A 25,575-nucleotide genomic window follows, 5' to 3' on the forward strand; every position below is an offset into this window, starting at 1 on the left:
ATACTTTGCTTCGTTAAACTACAGCTCTTTAATTTAAAATAAATGGCAGTTTTTTAAATAACTTTACGTCTTTATTAATAAATTAAACCCAGAATGTAAAATTCACGTCTAATATTTTTTTTAATATTTAAATTAACTTTTAGAAAATAGATAAAACTTAAAAAAATTAAACTTACTTTTTTAGATATTCAATGCAATAAATTAGTCGCACAGGCATTTTTAAATTAGTCTTGGTGGTACGTTTGTATAAAAGCACAACGCTAACTGACTAGTCTGCTAGTAAATGAATTGGAGAGTTTTGTTCATACGCAAAAATAAAACTGGATTGATAGATTGTTCAACAGTTAGTTTACAACTTGATGACTTTTGTACACAAACGGAAGAGTTTATTACGAGGTTCTGCAATCAAAAAAGAAGGTAAAATTTAAGAGAATGATTGCTGTAAATAACGAGTATAAAAACTAGTAAACTACAATGTGTATACATTAAACGTTCCGGTCAACATATGTTGTTGTAACTTATTCAGGACGTGAATCTGTTATTGATATTTTGTCCACTACATTGTTTCAACAATATGTGATATTGTTTGTTTAGTTAACTATTTATAAAATTTTCAGACTTGGTAGTTAGATGAAAGTTTACTGTTAGGATTAAAAAACTAATTTTTTGTTGGTTTTATTTATAGGATGTAGTAACATGGATTACCAAGATTGTATAAACACGAAAGATGAAGATAGTTTTGTCCTTCCAGGAAATTCATTTGCAACTTCAAACTTGATTTTTCGATTTCTCTACAGAGTAACTTTAATATGTATCAATCCCTGGTGTTTAGTCTTGGATATAATTGTCTCCATGTTTATTCACACTTCCATGAGAAATGAAGAACCCCATTCCAGTAGAAATTTGTTTTATTTTATAGTAAAGGTAAGTTTAAACTTACAAGTATGATAGCTTACGATAGCTTTTAAAATCTTTTTTGTTGAGATCATATGTACTAACTGTTTCCTAATGGGCTTGTTACTTTTACAATTTTTGCCAAATTTGAGATAATATGAAGTACACCTTATCCAAGATTTGTTTTTCTTGTTTTTTTCTTTTAAAATCAATGCAACATTTAATATTGTATTTCAGGTTATATTTCTGTTGATTCTGTTATTATGTTTAACACCGGTCGCTCTTGCAGCATTCATAGTTTGGTTGCCCTTGCAGGTGTTTAGACCCCGACCATTTTCCTACATTTGTTTGCAGTCTGAAAGGTAGTTGATTTTATAACACTTTGTTAATAATGGTATTAACTTTACATAATTTTTGGTAAACAATTTTTGATTCTGTTTTAAATATTTTAAATTGATGTGTGGGTAAAGTTTAATATTGTTTACAATTTCCATATCGTTTAATATTCTTTATGAATACAGCTTAAATAAATTAGGCGCTATTCTAGCATTGTTTTTAAAATTGATAATTTAATTTCAATATCTATTAAAAATGAGTCACGGAACTGACTCGTAGTGCGTACAAAATTCATAAAAAATGCATGTTTTTCATCATTATTTTTAAATAAAGTCTAGTTTTATGATTAAACAATAGATAATTCTATTTTTCTGTATTTACATTTAAGTAGAAAACCAATATTTGAAAAATATGAAAGAATACCATCTGAAGCTGCTACTGGCGCTCATAGTTCAACTACACTCACATCTAATCTAAATTCGCAAGAAAACTTTGCAATATTATCTGCCAACTTATGTCTGTTGCCAGAATGTGCTGCTCATTTTAACAACCTTCATAATAATCTTATTCGAGGGAAGAGAATAGCAAAATACCTGTGCAAAGAGGATAATTTGCAATCAAATAAACAAACACAATCTGTAAAATATAGTAAAGCAAATGAAAATGATTTGTTAGTTTCAGCATGGAGTTCTGAATCTATATCATTTGATAACATAGGTTAGTAAATATTAACAACCCTATTTATACCGGCAGCGTGGTGTAGTAGTAAGAACACTAGCTTCACCACGACTGGTCCGCGGGTTCATTCCCCACTGCTCTCATGCTGTTGCGCCCCAAATTGAGGCGCTATAAACGTTATAAACTCCTGATGAGCTAGCACTTAATTAGCAGTATAATTATGGGACAATTATAATCTATAATATCCCAATCTGCCACAGGCAACTCGAGACTGGGTCGGAGTGACTGATGTTACTCTATGTTTAAGTCGCGCATTCGACTTTCCCACATCGAGGATAAAGATATATACAAAAAAATATCCAGATCTATTTTATTAGTGCCTGAAAAAAAAAGCCACTTTTGTTTTTTAAGGTAATTTAAGTCCAGACTCTCAAAGTGTTTCTTCAACTTTGTGGAGTGTAACTAGTAAAGAGAAATGTGTAAGCGATGTTATACCAACTGTAATGGACTTTCTTTGCTTACAAGAAATATTCGACAGTCGAGCTGCTGATCAATTATTACTAGAACTACAGAACAAGTATTTATGTTTTTTGAAAGGAAGTTTAATTAAGTGACATGTATACAGTCGGCACTAACACCGATTTTAACTGGCAGCAGGGTGTAGTGGTAAGAACACTTGCTACACCACCAAGAGGTCAGAGGTTCAATTCCCATTACTTTCATGGAGTAGCGTCCTTGAGTAAGGCGCTATAAACGGCATGAACTCCTGCTGAGCCAGCACTTAATCAACAACATAATTTACGGTCAATTATCATCTTTATTATATTCCAAACTGCCACAGACAACTTGAGACTTGGTCGGAGTAACTGACGTTACTCTATGTTTAGGTCGCGCATTCGACCTTTCTACATCAAGGATAAAAATATACAAAAAAAAAACGTTTTGTCAATGTTTCGTTGTTATACTTTTTAGCATAAGTTAGCTAACCAAACAAATTTTTTTTTTATGATCAATTCTAAACTACATTATATAAATCAATTTCATATATTTAATTTTAGGTATCCTTATATAATATATGATGTGGCCTGGCCATTACATGACTGCAGGATATCTCTACTAAGTAGTGGGTTATGTATTGCAAGTAAATATCCTTTTCTTAAGATAGATTTTAAAGCTTTTAAACATGGCCATGGAGATGATAAGGTTGCTTGCAAAGGGCTTCTTATGACGAAAGTAAGTCACTTACAAATAAACGTGTTAAGATTTTGGTAAGCTATGTAATATGATATAAACAACTTTTTGTTAAATAAGTAAAAATAAAATTTATTAAAGTTTTGCCAATGTGTTTTATTAGGACAAATTAAAACACTTGGTTCACCACATAAGGTCCTGGGTTTGATCCTCACTGCTCAAATGTTGTAGTCCCATGAGTAAGGCCCTGTATATGGTATGAACTCTTGTGAGCCAACACTTAATTAGCAGCTTTCTTGTATATATCTTTATCCTTGATGTGGGAAAGTCGATTGCGAGACTTAAACATAGAGTAACATCAGTTACTGCAACCCAGTCTCGAGTTGCCTGTGGCAGTTCGGGATATTATAGATTATAATTGCCCGATAATTATACTGCTGATTAGGTGTCAGCAGGAGTTCATACTGTTTGTAGCGCCTTACTCAAGGGCACTAAAGCATGAGATCAATGGGGATTGAACCCACGACCTCATGTGTGGTGTAGCAAGTGTTCTTACCACTACACCACGCTGCCGGTTAGCTTATAATTATCTGACAATTATATTTTATTATATCACAAACTGCCACAGGCAACTTGAGACTGGGTCAGAGTAGCTGATGTTACTTTATGTTTAGATTAAGTCAACCTTCCCACATCAAAGGTAAAAAAAGTGTTTAAACTAAAACTATATATTTCAGATTGACTTGGGTGTAAATAATGAGAATATAAGATTAGTTGGATATCTTGCAAACACCCATTTACAAGCTTGGCAGCATGACCAAGCTTCCAAAGTGAGATTTGAACAACTTAACTGCATACAAGATTGGATGGAAGAATTCTATACTGAGTAATTTAAAATTTTTTTTTTAAATTATAATTATCCATCATTTTAATGCTTTTAAAAATTAATATTTTTAGAAATACTAAGGAGTCAGAGAAAACTGTGTTTAACATATTAACTGGCGATTTTAACTTTGATAAAGTTTCACATCATGATTTAAGGGAACAGAAAAGTTCATTATTTGATGAATTTGTGTAAGTAAAACACTTTCAAAATACAACTTTTTATATATATAATAAAAACATATATTTTTTTGATACAATATAAAAGTTTTTTTTAGTGATACAGTTTAAAAAAACACTACATGAGTTCGTGGGTTCAATCCCCACTGCCTTCATGCTGTAGCACCCTTGAGTAAGGCACTATAAGCGGTATGAACTCCTGCTGAGCCAGCACTTGATCAGTAGCATAATTATCAAGCAATAATAATCTATAATATCCCAAACTGCTACAGGCAACTTAAGACAGGGTCGAAGTAACAGTTGTTACTCTTATGTTTAGGACCCTTCCCACATCAAGGATAAAGATATATACAAAAAGGGCTTTAATTTTGTATCTAAATCAGCAACAAATTAAGTTTGAGAAAATTAATTTTTGGTGAAAAAGTTGGCTTAAAATTTTGTTTTGTTTTAATTGTTGCAGGGATCCCTGTATAGATAACACAAGTGGGCAACAACATAGCTGGGTGGTTGGAACTGAACTTCAACAAAATAAAATTTATGATCATAGTGTCAGAACACCACAAGGTTTACAGAGGTACAGTTTAAAACATGCACAAAGGCTGACTCCACAGCCTTGTTATAGTTACCTCCTTTCTTTTAATTTATTGTCTTTAACACTGTTTTGCACCCTGGACTTATATTTCTCAAAAAAAAATAGTTTTTTTTGGATATATCTTTATCCTCGATGTAGGAAGGTCGAATGCCCGACCTAAACATAGAGTAACATCAGTTACTTCGATTCAGTTTCGAGTTGCCTGTGGCAGTTTGGGATATTATATAGATTATATTTGCCCGGTAATTATGCTGCTGATCAAGTGCTGACTCAGCAGGAGTTCATACCGTTTATAGCACCTTCTCAAGGGCGCTACAGCATGAGGGCAGTTGGGATTGAACGCACGACTTCATGTGTGGTGTAGCGAGTGTTCTTACTACTACACCACGCTGCCAGTAGTTATAGCATTCAGTATTAAATGTGAATTTTAACACTTTAATATTATATTAGAATGATGGTATCTGAGTTAGAAAGATGTCAATATGTTGCATCCACGATTCCTAGCAAAAACTCACTACCCAGAGTTGGTGATGGTAAAAGAAGAATTGATTATATTTTGTACAAGCCTATGGAACAATTTGACACGGTAAATTTATATTTTGAAAATTAACCTTTTTATAAAAAAATTCCTAAAAACTTTTTATAATTTTTTTAGGTTGTTCAAGATTTTAAGTTTTTTACTGGACTTGCCACTCTAAGTGATCATATCCCTATTGGAATGTACTTCTCTACTAAGAAAAAGACTTGAAAAATTTATTTGTGAAAAAAGATATATTTTGCCTTTAACATTAAACTAAAATGAATAATATTTTAAATACTAGATTTATTCGATAAATAAAAAATGGTTCGAAATGATTTGATTATTTTTTAAATTAATCTTTATTGTGAATAAAGATATGCATAAACATTACTTAAATAAAAATATTAACTAAACCAATTAATCAAATATCAAGAATACCTTTTTTAATTATTAGACAAAAAATTTTAAAACAAATTGATTTAAAAGTTTTAAAATATCAAACTTTAAATTTAAGTAAAGTAGTAGGAATTTAATTGCAATAAACAAAAAAATATTTTAACACATTTTCTCTTATTGGTATTCATATACATTAGACCAACATTTTGATAATTAAAGTTGAAACAAGCATTTAAATATATTAAACAAACAAAAATTATTTTATAAATATGTTTTTCAACTACTTAGATTATAAAATGCATTAAACTAAATTTTTAATGCCTAATATCGAACTTTAATTTTTAATGAACAAACAAGAATTTGCACGTTTTTTTCTTATCTTTATACCAATCATTCAAAAAAACAATATTGCATTTAAATACTTACCAAATGTAAAGTATATCCACTACATTTACTAACTAACTATAGCGCGATCAAAATATTTAGTTGCACAAGTCATAACTTAATCGGAAGTAACCGAAACAAAGTTATGGTAATTACAAACGTATACATTAATTCGATTCACTCGAAGATCAATTCATTATATTCATGTGACATCAAAGCAATACTACTAGTTACCTAAACCCGGTTGGTAGGGTGATAAATCTAGCTAATTGGAAAGCATAAAGAACAAAATGGTTAAATGATTATACGTCCTTGTTTGGTTATAATATTTTGGCTTGGTAATTTTAATGATCTAACAACGATGGCATTTACAAAATTGCTATTTTTAATATGGTCACAACATACGAAATATTGCGCACCACAACTTGTGATTTTTATGTTATTTTTTATTAAACTGATATTTTAACCAAGTTTTATTATTTATTATTTTAATAAACTACGTGCATGTTATTTAATGTACAACTTGTTTAAGAATCATAACTACCTTTTTAGGATTGTAGTTTTAACATAATTGTCAGGTTACCATTAAAAAGCGGTCGTGCCTTTTCTGCAAACGTTTAGAACTTTATGGAACAGGCATGACCTTTAGTTAATTTATTTTTGCTATTTTTTGTTGTTGAATATTTATTAAAAATAAAAAAAATAACTTATTTTAAGTTTTATATTTATAAAATAATAATAAAAATGTGTTTGGACACTAACAAACATTGGATTTCGATTTATTAAAATTAAGAAAGGGTAATAATATAATTTACTATAGCTTTAACTAGGTCAGTTATAAAGCATAGAAACTTAAAATTTTCCACTAAGCGAGGCGCAAGGAACGTGACGTCATTATTAGTGCGCCTCCTCGAAAAATTCCTCTACCACGAGGTCTCGGGTGCAAATTTTAATTAGTTAACACGTGCAGACTAAACAAAGATTTTATTACCAAATAAGGTTATAAAATGTTGATAAATCCAGCTGTAATTTTTAATTAAGCGAGGGAATGCGACCGGTTAATTGGTGCGTTTTCCCGAGAAATTTCTTTAAAACACGAAGTTGCACCATAATCTGAAATTCCTGATGTTACGTAGTGAGCCATGTTAACGCACGTATAAGTTGTTTAGTCGTAATTAAAGACGTTAATTGTTACAAATAATTCTTAAAAAGTAAAATAAAAATTTACATATTATAACAGGTTATTAATTTGTGTTGTTATATTAACGTGTTGATTAATTGTTTAGAAAATTTAAATATATTTTGAGTGACAGCTTGAAAAGCGCTTTCCACTGCAAGAGGCGTCGTACACGTACACACATGTCACTGAACATGTGCAGAGTCACGTGACTTGGTGTTTCGTGGCAAATTTGAATTGAAATCGGAATTTTAGTTTTTTCTAGATGGACTTTCGAGGTGAGTAGACGTGTTTTTGTTAGTGATTTATAGTTAGGTTTTTTGAAGTTTATCATTAACAGTATAAAGTGTGGCATATTATAATCGGTTAATAATTTAATATAATGTTTTTTTAAAAGTATATAATGTTTTTTTAAAAACAAAGTTTTTAAAAGATTTTAATTTTTTTTAGAAAAGTTAGTGAAGTTGAACTTGCTCCTGTGAGACATCTTGCGTTCAAGTTTTCTGAACATTGTTCTAGGTTTGTTAATTTTTATTTAATTGATTTAAAATTACTTTTTAACTTTTAACTAATTTTAAATATATCATGAAAAAATTGTAAATGTTATAAATATTAGTATTAAGTTATCTTACTTGCAATAAAATAATAATTTTTATATTATTTAATTAAAATCCTATGAACATTATTAAACCTGTGTTGATGTGCAGGTACTCCTACAAAGTAGTTAAACGAGGTATTTAAATATATAACTAACTGTACATCTGGCATAAATTAAAAAATCTGGCACTAGTATCACAAAAAGCACATTTTAAAATTGTTGGCAAAAAATAACATTTGTACATAAATAACATTTGGCATGTGAATTGACATAATTTAATGTTTTTGGCACTAAAACAAATAAAAAGTGGCATAACTTAAAAAATTTCGGCACGATTCGACATATCATAAAATTGACATTTGAAAAATAGTATTATTAAGTAGGGTTTAGTGTCTATTACCCTTTTCTAAACAATGTTTTTTATGTAGAAGAAAAATGGATTATATTTGGATTATATAATTGGAGGAAAAAGATAATGGCAGGAATTGGAGGAATGGAAAGCGGATGGAATTATAATAAGTCTCCCTTGCAACTAGCAAGGGAGAAGTTAAGTCAAAGAACTCAGGACTCGAAGACAACTTTGGAATGAATCAAATCATATTTCAAACCTAAAAAAACTCAGGACCTTATTTAGTGAAGGTCTGTAGGACTGTAGGTTTTTACGTGCCTGATTTTTTATATGTACTGCATAATTAAGCGCTTTAAATTTTCACGGGTTAAAAGTTTTACGTGTCTGCATTTTCTTTTTATTTGTGACTGGTTAAAAACTTATAATATTGCGCATTAAAAGTAGTATAGTTGACACAGTCCCAATGTGTTTAGGTTTCTGTGTGTTCATAATTATATTAAACGGGACTGTTTAATGGGTTTTTAGATGTTTTGCGCAAGTAATAAATAAAGTATATAAAACAGATTTATAAAACTAGGCCTGTGTGTGTTATGTGTTTTTTTGCAAAAGAAGAACTAAAAAAGTCTCAGGACCTCACTTCAACTTGGCAAAATTCAAAAAATAGTCTCAGGACCTCACTCAACAAAAGGTGGGCTGTAGGGCTTCAGGTCTGTAGGGCTGTAGGTTTTCACGTGCCTATTTTTTATATGTACTGCATAATTAAGCGCTTTAAACGTTTTCACGGGTTAAAAGTTTGTAGTATCACGTGTCTGCTTTTTTATTTTGACTGATAACAACTCATAATATTGCGCATTAAAAGTAGTATAGTTGACACAGTCCCAAGTGTGTTTAGGTTTAATTGTGTTCATTATTATATTAAACGGGACTGTTTAATGGTTTTTTAGATGTTTTGCGCAAGTAAAGTATATATGTATATATATAAAAAATTTAGAATACTAGATTTTAGAAAACTAGGCCTATGTGTGGTTTATGTTATTTATGTATGTAAATTCACTGTTATTTTATTTGCCCTGTAATATTTATGTACTAAACCTAAGTGTGTGAGTGGGTTGGAGCCCAACATAAATTATTTAATTTCGTGGGCGGAGCCTGATATAAAGCAGTATTTAATTTCGTGGATGGAAATCCAAACTAAAACATATATATTTCGTGGACGGAGTCCAAAATAGCATATATACACAAACACAAAAATTTCCAATTTCTCTCTCTTTTATTTTTTGCAGGCCATTCTTATTTTCTTCTACCTTTAAACCTATTATTTACCTCCACGAGGGCCTCTTAAATTGTTCGTTTTATTTCCTTACAGGGGCATTACTAACCAAATTATAATTTTTTTCAGGGGCGTTTAAAAAAACTAAAACCATAACTTTTTTTCAGGGGCCTTTAAAAAACTAAAACCATAATTTTTTTTCAGGGGCCTTTAAAAAACTAAAACCATAATTTTTTTTCAGGGGCCTTTAAAAACTAAAACCATAATTTTTTTGTCGGGGGCTATTGGAAAAACTAAAACCACACTAACCGTTTTTTACAGGCTTTTTTTCAGGTTAGATTACCAAAAACAAGTTAAAACATTCTGTTTTTTATTTTTAGATGCTGGTTGACTATTTCGAAGAGCTCGTCGATTTGTTTTTGGCCAATTTTAATTTGTTCTTTATTTTTAGAGATCCTGTTTAAGGAAAACTTGAATCAAACCTTTTTATTTTTTTTGCAGGGTAGATTGCCGTAAACAAATACTAACTCTGTTCTTTACTTTTAGATTCTGGTTGACAAGCAAAACTACCGAGTTCGTATAAAATCTTTTTTAATGTAACCAACACAAAAAAAATAAATAACATTATCTTAATTTAAATGATACATTTAACATTAACACAATCAAATAATTACAACTACACTTTTAAATATTTGTAAGCAGTATTCTAATCTCTATTTTATTTTTTTATAGAAAAACAAGATCAAAGGATACATACAAAGTTTGCTAAAAGACCCGCTACTCCACTTTTTCTAAGGGCCATCCAACCACCCATTTTAAAGGGGCTAGTTCTTGTCTTCTGCAGGGCCAGCCTTTTTTGTCAAGGGCCCAATAACCATTTTGCCGAGGTTTTGTGACAATCTAATGTACAGATCCAAATCAACTGTACAAACAGACAAAGACATTAAAATAAAAATTACATAAACACTTCTATAAAAAAAAAAACAGTAATTTTTTGCAAACTCCTATGTTGTTTTACTACAAATTTTGTACATCAAATAACTACTTTTTCATCCATAAAACAATATTTTTTACCCAAATTTCAATATTTTTTGTACTCTTTGTGTATAAAATTATTTTGTTACTTCGTTTATTATACTGTATATGTTTAATTATTTTTAATTCTCAAGTGTAATGTATATTTGCATTTTTTTTTCATATTTATTGTTTTTTCTGACATGTTTATTGTATCGTCATTTTAACCTTTATCATTTTTTCAACGTAAATTATAAATGTTTTTACTCTTTGCCTTGTGTGTAACGTAACTGTGTTTTGCTTTGTAGTGTTTCAACTTAATAATATCGAAATAAAATAGATAAAGAGTTATTAATTTTATACCTCGGGCTCCTATTCTGCTATGTATACCAATAAAAAATTTGTCCAATGACCTGAAATAAAACCTTAACCAACAATTTGTCCAAATAATTTGAAACTTTGTCCAATTAGCATGAAAATAATTTAAAACTTCGTTCAAATACCATGGCAAATAACCTAAAACTTTGTCACAAACCATGGAAAATAACTTAATTTTGTCCCTTATTATAAGTAATTAAACATAGGTCCCGTAACAAAAAAAATAATGTAAACTTTGTCCCATAACCTGGAAAATAATTTAAAACGTGTCCCATTGAAATAAAAAATAACTTAAACTTTGTCCCAATACCATGGAAAATAACTTAAAATGTGTCCCATATCATAAAAGTAATTTAACATTGGTTCCATAACATAAAAAATAAATTGAAATTAGTCCAATTAAAATGGAAATAACTTAACTTTGTCCCATAACCTGAAAAATAAATTGAATTAGTTCAATTAAAATGAAAAATAACTTAACCTTGTCCCAAAACATGAAAAATAGTTTTGATTTGTCCCATAACATAAAAAATAGTTTTGATTTGTCCCATAACATGAAAAATAGTTTTGATTTGTCCCATAACATGAAAAATAGTTTTAATTTGTCCCATAACATGAAAAATAGTTTTGATTTGTCCCATAACATAAAAAATAACTTAAAATTGGACCAATTAACATCGAAATAACTAAACAAAAAATTATGTAAAATTTGTGATCAAAAACCATGCTAAATATAACCTCTTAATATAGTTATAAACACCAGAAATTCTACTTAATTAACAAGTTTTTCTCATGCATAAATTAATACATTAAAATCAAGGCCAGGTCAAAGTCAAACAATATATTTTGATATTTAATAAATCCAATAAAGAATGTGTGTAGAAAAATTAAACAACACCTTTTCAAAAAAAACTAATGAAATGGTGTTAAGAGCCCTGCAGTTTATTATCTATAGTTTTATAAGTCATAAAAGTTAATTTTAGGGGTATATTAAGATTTAAGGAAACAATGTATTTAAGAAACAATGTATTAACAATGTGTCTGCATTGTATTTCTGTTAATGGTTATTTAAAAAGCTAATGCTCATTAAGCAGTGCTCTTTATTAATTAAAATTTATGTATTCTTGATTTAATTTTATTGGAAAGCCTAACCCTGGTTTTCCTAACCCTAATCGAGCTCAAGCCCTAGCTCATGCGATTTCAAAATGAAAAACGAAATTCGTGACGTCACGATATTTGCGTAAATTTACAATGATGTTTTAAGTCATTAAACAACGTTTTATTAAAATTATTTTATTATTTAACTTGTGTTAACAAATTTAAATATCTTTTTTATTAATTATTTTAATGTTTGCAAGTTTTTATAAATTTCTAAAAAAATTAAGTATTGAGGATAAACGAAAAAGTGCACAGCTCAATGAGCATGAAAAAAATAGGCATTTATTTTCCCACGTGTTCAGGATTTTGTAAATAGAATTGATAACAAAAGTTTATGAAATTATTTTTATGTATGTTGAGATTTTCTAATTTATAAGCTTTATAAATAACAAGTGAGTATATATGTTTTGTCAATAATATACTTAACAAATAAGTTTGTCAGTTGGTTTAAAAAAAAATTGTAAATTTGTTTGGGAAAAATCTGATTGAAAAAAAAACTTTATTTCTGTCTGTCTGTATTGCTTTCTTGTCCAAAGTTGTCAGCTTTTGTCTAGTCCGCCACGTGCAGACGTGTCTGCTTTAAAGTATGTTGTCTGTTCTTATGCTGTTTTTAATTTAAATCTGAAATAAATTATTAATTAAAAACTAACTTTGTTTTTCTTTTAGTTTATCTGTTTATAAACTTTTTAAATATAATATTGTGATGTCATATCGTGGTGGAGGTCGTGGCAGGGGTGGTTTTGGAGGAGGAAGAGGAGGAGGTCGAGGTAGGGGTGGTTATGGTGGAGGTAGAGGAGGATTTAATCGCTACAACGACGAACCCCCGGAGTATGTGATTGAGCTTGGTAAAGTAATGCATCCTTGCCAGGAAGATTTGGTTTGCAAATGCACAAATGAAAAGGTCAGTCTGGGTTTTTTATTAAATTTAATATATATAAGCCTTTTTTTAATTTTAATTTTTTTTATATATTTGTATAAGACAGGCAGCGCGGTATAGTGGTAAGAACACTTGCTACACCTCATGAGGTCGTGGGTTCAATCTCCACTGCTCTCATGCTGTAGCGCCCTTGAGTAATGCGGTATAAATGGTATAAACACTTAATCAGCAGCATAATTATCAGGCAATTATAATCAATAATATCCCAAACTGCCACAGGCAACTCGAGACTGGTTCGGAGTAACTGATGTTACTCTATGTCATTTGTCATTCCCACTTCGAGGATAAAGATATATACAAAGAAAAAGATATTATAGTTTTTTTATGTTTATTCTGTAAATTCTAATGTTTTTACTATAAACATTGTTGAATTTAATATTTTAATTTTTAGATTCCATATTTTAATGCTCCAGTTTACCTCGAAAACAAATCAAAGATTGGAAAAGTTGATGAAATATTTGGACAAATTCGTGAATTTTATTTCTCAGTGAAAATGGCCGACAACATGCTTGCAAGTTCATTCAACGCCGACACCAAGTTTTTTATTGACCCCGCTAAATTGTTACCCCTACAGAGATTTTTACCCCAACCCCCTGGGTCAGTGACAAAACGTGGCAGAGGAGGCAGAGGCGGTCGTGGTGGTGGAGGATTTAGGGGGCGAGGTGGACGTGGAGGGGGTAGAGGAAGGGGTGGTGGTGGCGGATTTAGAGGAGGTGGAGGTTTCAGGGGTGGTCGTGGAGGGTCAAGAGGAAGAGGTCGATATTAAACAATTAATATTTTTGTAATCGATTTTTTTGTTGTTTTATTAAAAAACAAAATTAGAAATTTTCTCGGGTTTTTCCCCTGAACAAGTCTGTTTTATTAAACTATATCAAATGGTTTATACAGATAATGTTAACTTCCTTAAATTAATTTACAATACATTTTTGCTACTAATAGTTTTACTGCCAAAATTTGTTTGTTTGCAACCTCAACTTAAAATGTATTAATATTTTTGGAATCAAAAAACTGTATGCAATAAATATAAAATCATTAAAACGTGTAGATCTGAAACCAGGGGTGACAGAATTGATTTGTTGTGTAAGTGTTGCAGATTGAGTTATATATATAAACACAAATAATTTAATAGGAGACTGAAAGTAAAATTAGAACATCACAATGAGTCCTAAAAATGCATTACAGGTTCAGAAAAAACATTACAGGTATATTTTGATTTATAAAAATTCTTTACGTAGAAAACTGAAATTTCATTTAACCATTAAGACATATTAAAGGGCAAACTTTTTTTGTAGTAAAAAATATGATTTAAATAAAATAAAAGAAAAAATATATATATTAAAAAAACTGTCGTTAACTTAACCCTATTACGTCATAAAACACATTAAGCCTGTTGGCGGTCCCAAGTTTTCTTAAAACTTTACAGTCCCAAACTTTCTTTTTGTCGAGTTGTTCACGGGGTGAGTTGTGACCGGGATTGGGTCCAGTGTTGGGTTGTCCGAGTGTTGGTTTGTCCATTAACTGTGCTCACCAATTTGTACAAGTCTGGCTAGGGTAACCTTAATAAAAAAACTTGCTAAATACCATTTACTAATACATAAATGTTATTGCAAATAGTATTAACAAGGCGCTAACATAAACACACAACTTGAGATTACATAAGTTTAATAAACCATTTCGTCAAGCTGTTTTTTCGCACCTCAAACGTTCAATTTGTTCAACAATTTTAATTTGTAGACACGGTAAACAGATTAGCTTTAAAAATTGTGGGATACTCAAATGATTTAACACCACTTTAGCGCAATAATCTGTTTCCAACTTGGTCATTTTTACAAATGTTTTGCGTTTGGTAATGAATAAGTTTTAGCGTACTTATATAAATAAGTAAGTTTTAAACTATATTTACTAGGATTTTTTATAATTTAATTTTAATAATTTTGAGAAGAAAAGATCGTAGAAAGAGATATATTGTTACATTAAAAAATTTTTTGTGCTGTTTATTTTCAGTGCAGGCATTTTTGTTTTGTTAAAATATACAGGAAAATAAAGTTATTTTTTTTAAACAACAAGCATATAAAGTTTAGTATTTCTATAAAAATGCAAAGTTAGTTACTTAATATAGCTTGATAGCCCTGTTTTAAAAGGGTAAAATGAGGGCATTACTAATTGTCAGTAGGTTTGTTGTTAATAGACATACATGCAACGAAATTGTCGTTTAACATTTTCCGTTATTTCCACCTCGTTGTAATAACGTCAATTCACATTTCGAAATTAATTTACATAGATCTAGAAACGCCGTTGAGTAAATGTATTTGTTTAATGTATTAAAGTGTTTTATACTCATGTTTTTTTTAAATTATTTGCATTTTTGTATTCAGTTTTTAAAGTCAGAAAATAAGTAAAAAAGATTGTCTCAGAGATCAGAAAAATAAATTAATTTTTAAGTAAATTTTTAATTAAAAAACTGAGATGATGGTTTAGTCTTCGCAAACGGATGAAAAACAAAAATATTCGCAAACGGATGAAAAACAAAAATATTAGAAGAAAAACACTATTTTCAGAATAACCAAAGTAAAACAATATTTTTAATTTGTTTTTAAATTATTTTTTTTTACCAAAAAACGCCTTAAATTTTTTATTTGTTTAATATGCCGGTGATTAAGGTAAAATAAAACACGCTGTGACGTAATAATACCCGTGTGTGACGTAAGCATACCCACCGCGGACTGGCCTCATTTTTACTCAAATTAAATAATGGTTTCCTAACGATTAATTATTTATTTACTGGGTTGGATAATAAGCGTTTTTTAAATAATTTTTTACAAAAATATTTACCTAAATTGTATTAATTTCACAGTATTACATAAGTATTAATATTATAAGTAGTAAATAAAATAGTGGAGTAATAAAAATAACTTTCAAGAATAATAATTTAAAAATAATACTTGAATAATTTTCAACTTTATTTACTAAGACAATATAATTTGCAAAAAGGTTAAAATTATTGGTAAAAATTTTCGATTAAATGGCAAAGTTTTGATTTATTTTAAACCAACAATTTTTTATTCGTAATCCGCTAAAATCTTATTAATAATTTTATATTAAACTGCTCTAGATTATTTTCACGATTTCCGATTTAGTTGTATTTTAACAATAAAAATCTTTCAGTTCGTTGCAAGACAGTCGATTGTTCCTAACAATGGATCCTTCTGTTAGATGACAATCATGCAGCGCGCGTCGCATTGTTAAAAAATAAAGGCCTCGCGACTTCTGTAATTAGCCAGCGCCGTTTCGAGTTGACAGACTATGCAACTACAGTCGGATTTTTTTGCGAAGTTTTAAAGTTTTTTACTCAAAAAGTTTTGTTTGTATAAGTAGTTTAATTTGTAAGTTGTGCATATGTCAAGTTTGAGATTTAGTATAAGTAGGTAAGATGATAAGTTTTAAGATTAAATTTTACTTGTGCATGTACAATATTGTTTAGTTATAATAGAGAAATTAATAGTTTTACGCAGCAAAAGGAACTTTAAAAGTTTATATTTTAAAATTGTATAAATTGTTTTATCTTAATATATATAAAAAATATTATAAAGTTTAAAAAAATTAATTTTAATTACTTTAAAATATAGATTTAGACATTAAAATAAAGTTTTTTTAATTGTTTAGTTTTTATATTTTACTATCAGAAGTTTTACTAATTTTTTAGTAGGCTAGTTTTAAAATTAAGTTTTATTTTTTTATATAATTTTAATATTATCACATTTGTTATAAGGGCTGTAAGGCAGATATCAGTTTTAACAGATTGTCAACTAATTAGCTTAAACAAAATTTTAGGTCAACTTTTTTAGTGTTAATTTAATGCGGAATTAAACTTTGGTTAGCACTGCTAACCATTGTGCAAAAGATTTTTGAATGGATTAAAACTCGTAAAAAAGTTTTAAAATTAAAAATATTTGTGAAAAATATAAGATTTTATATGAAAATAATTACTAATATGTTATCTTTTATTTGCACATTATTTTTTGTATAAAATTTAATTAAGTGTATTTTTGAATTTTTATTTTCACAAGGAGTTGGTTAATTTACCTTAACAAGCAAAACACGCCCAAATCTTAAAAAGTCACGTGTTTATTGTGACGTAACAGCAATTTCTCTTTTCTTTATTACGTTGACAATTATTTCGACGTGCGTAAACGGTGCATTCGAAGGTTAATTGTTTTACTCATTATTACATCACAATGGCTCGAGATTAGACAATGCATGTTTGTTTGTAATGACAGATTACAATAGAAATTGTCATGTGAATTTTTTTAAAACAATAAAAGTGATTTTGATTTTGCCGGAAATATTTAAATGAAAAGAATCTTAAAACTTTGATGTGAAAATTTGAAATTCAAAATTTTTTTAATCGTTTTTTTTGTTTGATGATTTACGTCCGCTAGGTCGCACTGCAGAGTAAAGCATACTCAATTTTTTTATTTCCGATTCTCTATTTTCATGTCTCGAATTTTGCGTATTTATTAAAATATTACCAAAAATATATTCTACGTTTTATAAAAAGTCTTTTTTGTTTTTAGATCACGTTTTTCAATTTTCTGTTTTAAAATTCGACAGTTTTTTATTTTCTCAAAACATATTTATCTTAAATCGAAGATTATAGAGTGTGCTATTACTAACACGATTTTCCAGATTCAATATTCATTTTTAAATCGATAATGATCTAATAATACCCCTATTATGACGTCATATTTGAATGTTATACTCTTTAAACACGATTGTTTTCTGCACGATTTTAAGGTCGTTAAATCGTTGACGTTGAAATCAAATTTGACCAAAATTTTATCGATTTTTTAGGAATTTTAATGTTTGCCAAAAATGTAAAAAAAATTCTCTTCAACAAAAATTTTGCCATTTTTTAACAAAAATTTTTGATTTTTTTTAATGTCAAGTTTTTCTTTTTTTACTGCCTAACGACCTCGCTAAATGCATTGTCGTGACGTCACTCACGTCTCTCTCTCGCGCGCATGAACGCGATGTGACGTCAGTTCCGGTTGTAGGTCACGTGGACTGGTTGGGGAAGTTAATACGAAAGTAAGGAATAGAGTTTGTTGTTTATTTGTTTGTTTGTTTATTATTACTTAAATTGGGGAAATTTTGTTTATTCTTAGAATATTATATTTTTATATTCTTATTCATGCGTTATTAGAAAGATTAAATGCGTTATTAGAAAGATTAAAAGTTTTTAACATAATCATATTCTGATTTTGATTTATGTAGTAAAGAGTAATTTTTGTTTAAAGTAAGGATTGTTTGTAACATTTATATTATATAATTCGTTACATACTGGTAGCTTGTTTAACAATAGATATTAGAACATATGGGAACTGTATGCAAATTTATTAATTCCGTTTTACTATGTTATGTATAGCTTAACAAATATTATGCTTACTATATACGGTATATATAATATTCAATAAATCTTAACAGTTTTAAAGATTAATAACACGATTTAAATTTGTAAATTATTCAGTACTTCGTAGTTTTGATGGTAACATTATATTTGTATTTAAAATTCATAAAAATTGGTGAAATTCCTATAATAAATGCTGTTTATTTTGTTTACCTAGCTACGGTTTAAGTAGCGTAATCTATTCAGTTAGTTTATTAGCTTTTAAGACAGGAACGCTAAAATTAAATTAACAATATTTGTCACAGGATATTGTATGTAGTGTATTAGGGTAGTTTGTTTACGTTCAGTATTTGTTTTTAGCCTAAATTTAGATTCAAATAGTTGACAGATATTGCTTTGATTTTTGCTTAATATTGATAAAGGTTTAAAGAAATTTAAATATTGCGTGTAAAGTGTGTTTATTTTAAATAATTATCATTTTTTAACCGATTTTTTAGATAAATAATATTTGTTTTGTGTTGAGCCATTTCTATATTTAGTTTAACATGCTTAAAATAGAAGATACTACAACCATATGTAAACGAACATATGTTCAAGTAGCTGTTTATTTTGTGTAGAGTGAAAAAATAATGTTTTTTTTTTTTAGCAACTAACTATTGGTAAACAAACCTTAGAATAAATGTTAAAAAGGTCTTTTGCTCAGAATAAAAGCCTAATTTTTTTACAGTTTTCACCATTTAAAAAATGTTTTTAACAAAACGTCATATACGTTTCTGTCTATAAATTAAATTGGAGTTGTAACCTATAGGAAACCAAGGTTGTAATAGGCCATAAAATTACTAGATACAAGACCTATAATATTACCAGGTTTATGATATCGTGGTCCTGAAATTACCACTTGTTATAGCTCTACAATTAAATCGAAATTAAGTGCGACGTGGTTATTATATAAACAAATCTTATACGGTGCTTAGTGGTTAAAACCCGCGTCTTGCAAGGATAGTAATTTAACTGCGACGATGCTTGAAATTGGACTTGAGTATTATTTAAGTGTTACAAGTTAATGAGTTCAAATATTTATCTTAAAATGTAAATGTTGTGTTAAATTGGTCTTCGCTTAATTGGACTTGTCGTAACAGTTACGGATGTTTCAATTACATTCCAAATTCATTTAAATAGAATTTTAATATTTGTTTACCTTTCTTACATCACCCAATTTTCTAAAAAAAATTTAAATTTTTTTATTGCGGTGTAGTATTACGAAAACCGACGCGTACTTTACAGTCACGTGATCTGTAATACCCGTGGTCACGTGATCCGTAATACCTGCTCGAAATTGCAACTTTTTGTCTACTTTGCGGTAACGGATTTAATAAAGATTTGAGACCGCTAACAACTAGGTTGAAAGTAGATAACATGCGTTCACTTGGGTAGATATATACACGCACATGCTAATACTATATACATGTAATGGTTTAATGTATTTTTTTTAATAAAAAATACTGGTATTTTTCATATTTTTACTTTCAATTTGTGATAAATTAATAAATAAAAACTACAAATACAAATTTGACAAATATTTTTAAAGATTTGTAATTATTTAAATTAATTTCTATTGTTAAAGTCAATATAAAGAAACAACAATATTAAATATTTTTCTAACTTATATATCTGTTGAGGTTTATGAATTAATGTCACCAACATAACAACCCATGTTTCCGTTTATACCCTTTACCTACCACATATGTAGAGTATAGTTTGATTTGTATTGGGTGGAGTGTCTGTTGTAGTCAGAGAGTTTTAAAATCCGTTAGGCCTTTTTAATTGGCGAACTGGCTCAACTTAATTATTAGTTTATAAAAGTGGAGCATTTAATTCTATGGGAAAACTGTGCTGAGATAAGTAAAACCAGTAATTCGATTCACTAAGTTGCTTTAATTTAATGCTTTGCGCTTTCCAAGAAAAAATACGAAAATATAAAAAAAAGATAGAAGGAAAAAAATGAATTAAAATGTTTGCAAATAACGACAAGAATTAGCTGAATAATTAATCAAAAATTAAAGCAAGTTATAAAGTAATGCTTTGCAGGAACAATACATCGTTTAGATATATTACAAAGCATGTAACAATAATACTAAGAAAGATTGATATTAATAGCCTTTATAGATTCAAAGAATTTAAAGGATATATATTGGAAGGAAGGTTGTGATTCATTTCAAGGATCTTCCTCGTTATTACTTCCACATGTGTTCTGTACAAATTTTACAACAATTAGTTTAAGGTTTCAGGTATAAGATGAGAACAGTTTTAAAACTTTAAACTATAAAAATGTGAGGACTGATATTTTAGTTATAATTTATAAAACGTAAGGTTGTTTTAAAGAGTAACTATTGTGTGTAGAAAGGTCGCTTTTTCTTGAACATTGACTTGCTATAAAATTTAACTTTTCTTGGATTTTCGTTTTGTTTTGATAAAATTTCTTAAAATAATAAGATTTAAATTGCGCGAGGCACGCGCTCGTGTTTGTATTGTTAAAACAACGATGTCATAATCTGTAAAACAAATCCCATTGTTTCGTAACACCGTTCAATCCAACGGCGCAGATTAAACCCTTTAACTACCAGACTGTAAGACGTATACGTAATTGGAATGGCAGTAAACGTTTAAAGATGTTTGTAGTTGGTATAGGGTGGTTTCGCGTGCGAAAAACGTTAAGAGATTTTAAACTGATATTTCATTAGTCCCAGCTGCTGATCATTAGAAAGAAAACTCTGCAGATAGAAATCATTCGAAAGTTTTTAGTTCACATAATTCGATTTCGAGCAAAAATCTGTAATTTTAGTTAAACATTCAGTTTTTCAACAACATTTTTAGGTTTTGAAAGCTGACCTTGATTCTTGACCTTTGCTAGAGGTCAAAGAAGGTCACAAAAGAGTCGTTAGTATTAAGTTTACGCAGGTGAGAAGTATTCAGTTACAAGTTTTAGTAATTTTAGTGTAACAACATTTTTGTAATTCAGACTCAGAGTAATCGAAGAAAAATAATTACAAGAAAAAAATGCTTTAAAGCTTTGATTTTATTTGTAAGTTTACTTTTATAATAAAAATTATTTATGTAAAAATTGCTAAAAAATTGGTTGTTTTTAAGTATTTTGTATGATCGTGTTATGTATGATACTTTAATACGATCCTACACACTTGATTACCCATTTTATTACGTCACATTAAATCAAAAATGCGTTATAACACTACGCTCAATCTGCTTACCAGAAATTTACGACCCTCGTTAAAATATAACGAGATTGGATTTAAATATCGGCGAAATATAGCGCGAAGTTTTAATTTCAAAAACAGCTGGGAAATTTTAAAAGTTTCTGTCCATTATGTTGCGTATATTAAAGTCACGTGGCTGCTCTTAAGTCACGTGACACGTCTTATTATAAAAAGTTTTCCCGTATTTAGTTTTGGGAAATTTTTTAATACTAGACAAATTTTTTTACTATTTTTTTTTGTACTTTGATTTTAAAAATGCCTTTTTTAACACGTGACTTTTTGAGTTGTGTTTTTCAGGTTAAAAAAGCGGTAATACGTAAACCGACACCAGAAAATTATTCCTTCAGTCTGGTTATAGGTTATTAATGAAGCTGTTATTTCCTAAAACATTCTTTCTCGTCACCTAACTAACCACTAACTAATTACTGGTTTGAAAAATTAGGAAATATTTTGTCGTGTTTGTTGAAAACCTTTTTTTACCGAATATTTTTGAAAATCGAAATTTTAAAAACGATATTTACCGAAAAATAGGTCGATTTTTTTCGAAAATTAAAGAACTTTTTTTATAGCAGGGTTTGGGTAAAATTTAGCTAATAAAATATGTTTTATTGCCCTAAAAATCTAGCTTTTTAAAACTAAAATATAATACGTTCGTTCGGATTAAATGCGTAATAAAATAGACTATAAATCAAAACTAACAGAATTAAAGTTTTAAAAAAAACTTATGCGTTTTTAATATTACCATCACGCTAAAGTTTTTATTTCTTTTTCTTCGTGGGAAAAAATAATTTTATTTCCCAATTTGTTTCCGCTTTACTGGCTTCATTTAAATCTTGTATTTAACCAATAACATGTCTACTTTGTTGGGTCAAGTTTGAGTACAAATAACAAAGTAGTTGCCGTTGTGATTTTTTGTTTGATATCAAATACAATTTTATTCGAATTTTTGTGGAACTGTTTTAAGGTAAGGTTGATTTTTTTTTTATAAAAGTAAAAAATATAACAAAATATATGTTATTGCATGTAATATATATTTACTTAGGCTTAAGTATTTGAAATATTGGTTAAAAAATATAAGAAAGTTGAAAATCCTTGCTAAAAATAGTGGTTAATTTTAGGGGTTAAATTTCAGTTAATAGCGCTCTAATTTCTAAGTTCCTGCTTATTTATTACTATGACCTTTAACGTACAAGTTATATTAAATCTTAACCTATAATACATTTGCAATAATAAAGAGTTGTTCAAGTTGTGTTTTGATATAATTAACATCGTCTTATCACGGTTTTAAGTACGTTCAACTTTCTATATCTTGTACCGTGGTTTGTGTAATATGATTATGTACGTTACTCATATAAAAGCATGTTGTATATTAATCCTGCAAAACAAAGGTAGCTCTATAAAAAATTGGATTTTATAGACAAATTAAAAGTGTATTAATATAAAAGTTTGGCAAAAAAATGTCTTAAAAAATTAAATTTTAATAGTTTAAAAAAATTTGTTGTATATTAATCCTGCAAAACAAAGGTAGCTCTATAAAAAATTCTGAATTTTATAGACAAATTAAAAGTGTATTAATATAAAAGTTTAGTAAAAAAATGTCTTAAAAAATTAAATTTTAATAGTTTAAAAAAATTTGTTGTATATTAATCCTGCAAAACAAAGGTAGCTCTATAAAAAATTGAAGACTTTATAGACAAATTAAAAGTGTATTGATATAAAAGTTTGGTAAAAAATGTCTTAAAAAATTAAAGTTTTAAATAGTTAAACGTAATATAGAAATCAATATTGCTATAAAAGGTGTCGAAAACCGCGCCAATTTTGTGTTTTCGTTTTTTTTCGTCCCATTTTTTTCAAAATCTTGTTGTCGTAGTTTGTTATTCGATAAAGATGTAAGATAATTTAGATGGTCGGATATTTAGACATTTTCTATCTAGGACAACATCATTATTATTGGTAACTGATATGATTTTATCAACTTTTTACAAACATCCGAATGCTTTGATCTTATTTTGCTTGTCAGTAGAATTGTAATGAGGTCGAATTTTTAGAGTTTGAATCTAGATTTTTGCAAAATATTTTAAAAACAAAATTAAAAATTTTTAAATCGAAAATATAAAATTAAAAATTTAGTTACCCCATTTTCGTTTATATGACATATCTTGCGTTATTTTTATTATTAAAAAAGGGTCATGATATAAATTTAAATTAATAGGTGATTGCTATTTTTAAATATCAGAAAATTTAACCAACGCAATTCGGAAATAAAATAAATTTTATTCTGCGTGTTGCGTGGATTTCTTACGTTTTGCACCTAACTTAAAATAACAAAAGAACGCAAGAAAGTGCAAAGTATGCTTGCGTATGCAATTCAATATACGTTCTAGTTTCGTAATATGTTACTTCGTGACCAGTCAATTTAACCCTTTCAAACTTGGTCCCTGTTGTTTTAAATGAGACTCGGTGCATATATGAGGCTTTCATGTTTAAAGAGTTTAAATCGTTTTTTGCATCGTGACAATACTGTCCCAAAAATAATTCAAAAATAGTAAAAAATTTGTCATGATTGTAAATTCCCTAATTAACAAAACATATTATAAGTAAGCGCGTATTAAAAAGCAGATCAAAATGTTACAGCCAGCTCAAAAGACATCGTGGTATAGAATGCTTAGCCTAAGTAGAAAATAATAAATATTATTAACATTTTAAGTCGTTTTAAATTGACAGTTTCAAAACATATATAAAGTATTTTTCAATGTTTTTCTGGCAGCGATGATTTTTCGAATGTTTTTCTTGTTATTTTCCAGTGAGCAGTCGAATTAATCTCAGGATATTTTTCTAAGATTATAATCGCGCGAAGGCATGTTAACCCGCCACCCTTTCACCGCTAAAACAAGCTTATTTGGGCGTCCGTGGCGGCCTAAGAGTTAATATTGAGCTTCGGAAGTTTCAACTTAACGCTGCATCCTGCGATTCTTATCGAGGTGACGTCACAAACGGTCACGTGACCGTTTAGATCCATTGTTTTGTTGCGCTAACGAGTTGCAATTTAACGCCACGAGGTCACGTGGTCTGAGTTGGGTTTTAGTATAAAAGAAAAAACTTATTCTTTAAAGTCGAAATTTTATTAAATTTTGAACAACGATTTTGGGTTTAAATATCAGGTTTTTAAAATATTATCACAAGAAATTAGATGCAGGTTTAAAGTCTATTTAAAATTAATATTTCTTATTGATCGATGAGACACTTGGATTAAAAATGATGACGTCAGCAATCACTCACTATTGCATCACGTCAAACGTTCGACAGATATCGTAATAATGTTTTTATGAATGGACATTCCAAATATAGCGTACGCACGTGCCAATATTCAAACAACATGTTTGTGAAATTATTCTATTGTTCTACAAGCTCTTATTATTTTAAAGAACATCTTTTTATTGTTATTATTGGCCTTTTACATTGTAAGGGCGCCTTTAAAACAAAGAAAAACTTGAAGACTGATGACGCTTATTAGTAGACGTCTGGCTTCACTAAAAATGAGTTTTTAGGATATTATTTTACAACTACCCTAGAGTATTATATCTAATACTAAAATAGAGATATATTGAGTAATATGTAGGTTATATTCAGTTTTTGTAAGTAAGAGATTGATATTGTTTTTAAGCTATATTTAGAAAGATTTTACTCGTTTTGTTTTTACGATTTTTCGCGATAATAATTAATTTTTTTTCTCAATTGTTTTTTATGACTATATACATGGATTATAAACTACGAAAAGTGGGCGTAAATAACATAAAAAGCTGATTTTTTATCTAAACAAAAATAAATTTAATTAAAAATTTAGTTTCAAAAAATAATCGTTTAATTTCTTTTTTATATTTTGACTTCGTTGTTTTTGTTTAAATATAGAAGTTACGTAGACAGATTCGACAAATGATGTTATTATTACGTCATCAAGTAAT

General features: G+C 28.7%; 2 protein-coding genes across 2 annotated transcripts; both read left to right on the forward strand.

Annotated features, from left to right (window-relative positions):
- Positions 1 to 290: 290 nt before the first annotated feature.
- Positions 291 to 5,565, forward strand: LOC145752833 (sphingomyelin phosphodiesterase 5-like). The gene is made up of 11 exons (XM_082569183.1): positions 291 to 417; positions 686 to 924; positions 1,132 to 1,256; positions 1,619 to 1,947; positions 2,320 to 2,485; positions 2,967 to 3,141; positions 3,837 to 3,985; positions 4,057 to 4,173; positions 4,622 to 4,735; positions 5,204 to 5,339; positions 5,409 to 5,565. The coding sequence occupies exons 1-11, from the start codon at positions 360 to 362 to the stop codon at positions 5,499 to 5,501; spliced, it is 1,701 nt and encodes a 566-aa protein (XP_082425309.1). The 5' UTR covers positions 291 to 359; the 3' UTR covers positions 5,502 to 5,565.
- Positions 5,566 to 12,682: 7,117 nt separating this feature from the next.
- LOC145752552 (H/ACA ribonucleoprotein complex subunit 1-like) lies at positions 12,683 to 13,959 on the forward strand. Its single transcript, XM_082568856.1, has 2 exons — positions 12,683 to 12,898; positions 13,326 to 13,959. Exons 1-2 carry the CDS (start codon positions 12,701 to 12,703, stop codon positions 13,698 to 13,700), a joined length of 573 nt encoding a protein of 190 aa, XP_082424982.1. The 5' UTR covers positions 12,683 to 12,700; the 3' UTR covers positions 13,701 to 13,959.
- Positions 13,960 to 25,575: the final 11,616 nt, after the last annotated feature.

This window comes from Corella eumyota, chromosome 5, assembly GCF_963082875.1.
Source record: "Corella eumyota chromosome 5, kaCorEumy4.1, whole genome shotgun sequence".
In the NCBI taxonomy this organism is placed as follows: domain Eukaryota; kingdom Metazoa; phylum Chordata; class Ascidiacea; order Phlebobranchia; family Corellidae; genus Corella; species Corella eumyota.

Excerpts from the sequence above, each read along its gene's own strand:
- LOC145752833 (XM_082569183.1), top strand. The coding sequence starts at position 360 with ATGACTTTTGTACACAAACGGAAGAGTTTATTACGAGGTTCTGCAATC. Across the intron at positions 418-685 it reads TTCTGCAATCAAAAAAGAAG|GATGTAGTAACATGGATTAC; the intron begins GTAAAATTTAAG and ends TTTTATTTATAG. Across the intron at positions 4,736-5,203 it reads ACACCACAAGGTTTACAGAG|AATGATGGTATCTGAGTTAG; the intron begins GTACAGTTTAAA and ends ATATTATATTAG.
- LOC145752552 (XM_082568856.1), top strand. The coding sequence starts at position 12,701 with ATGTCATATCGTGGTGGAGGTCGTGGCAGGGGTGGTTTTGGAGGAGGA. Across the intron at positions 12,899-13,325 it reads GCAAATGCACAAATGAAAAG|ATTCCATATTTTAATGCTCC; the intron begins GTCAGTCTGGGT and ends TTTAATTTTTAG.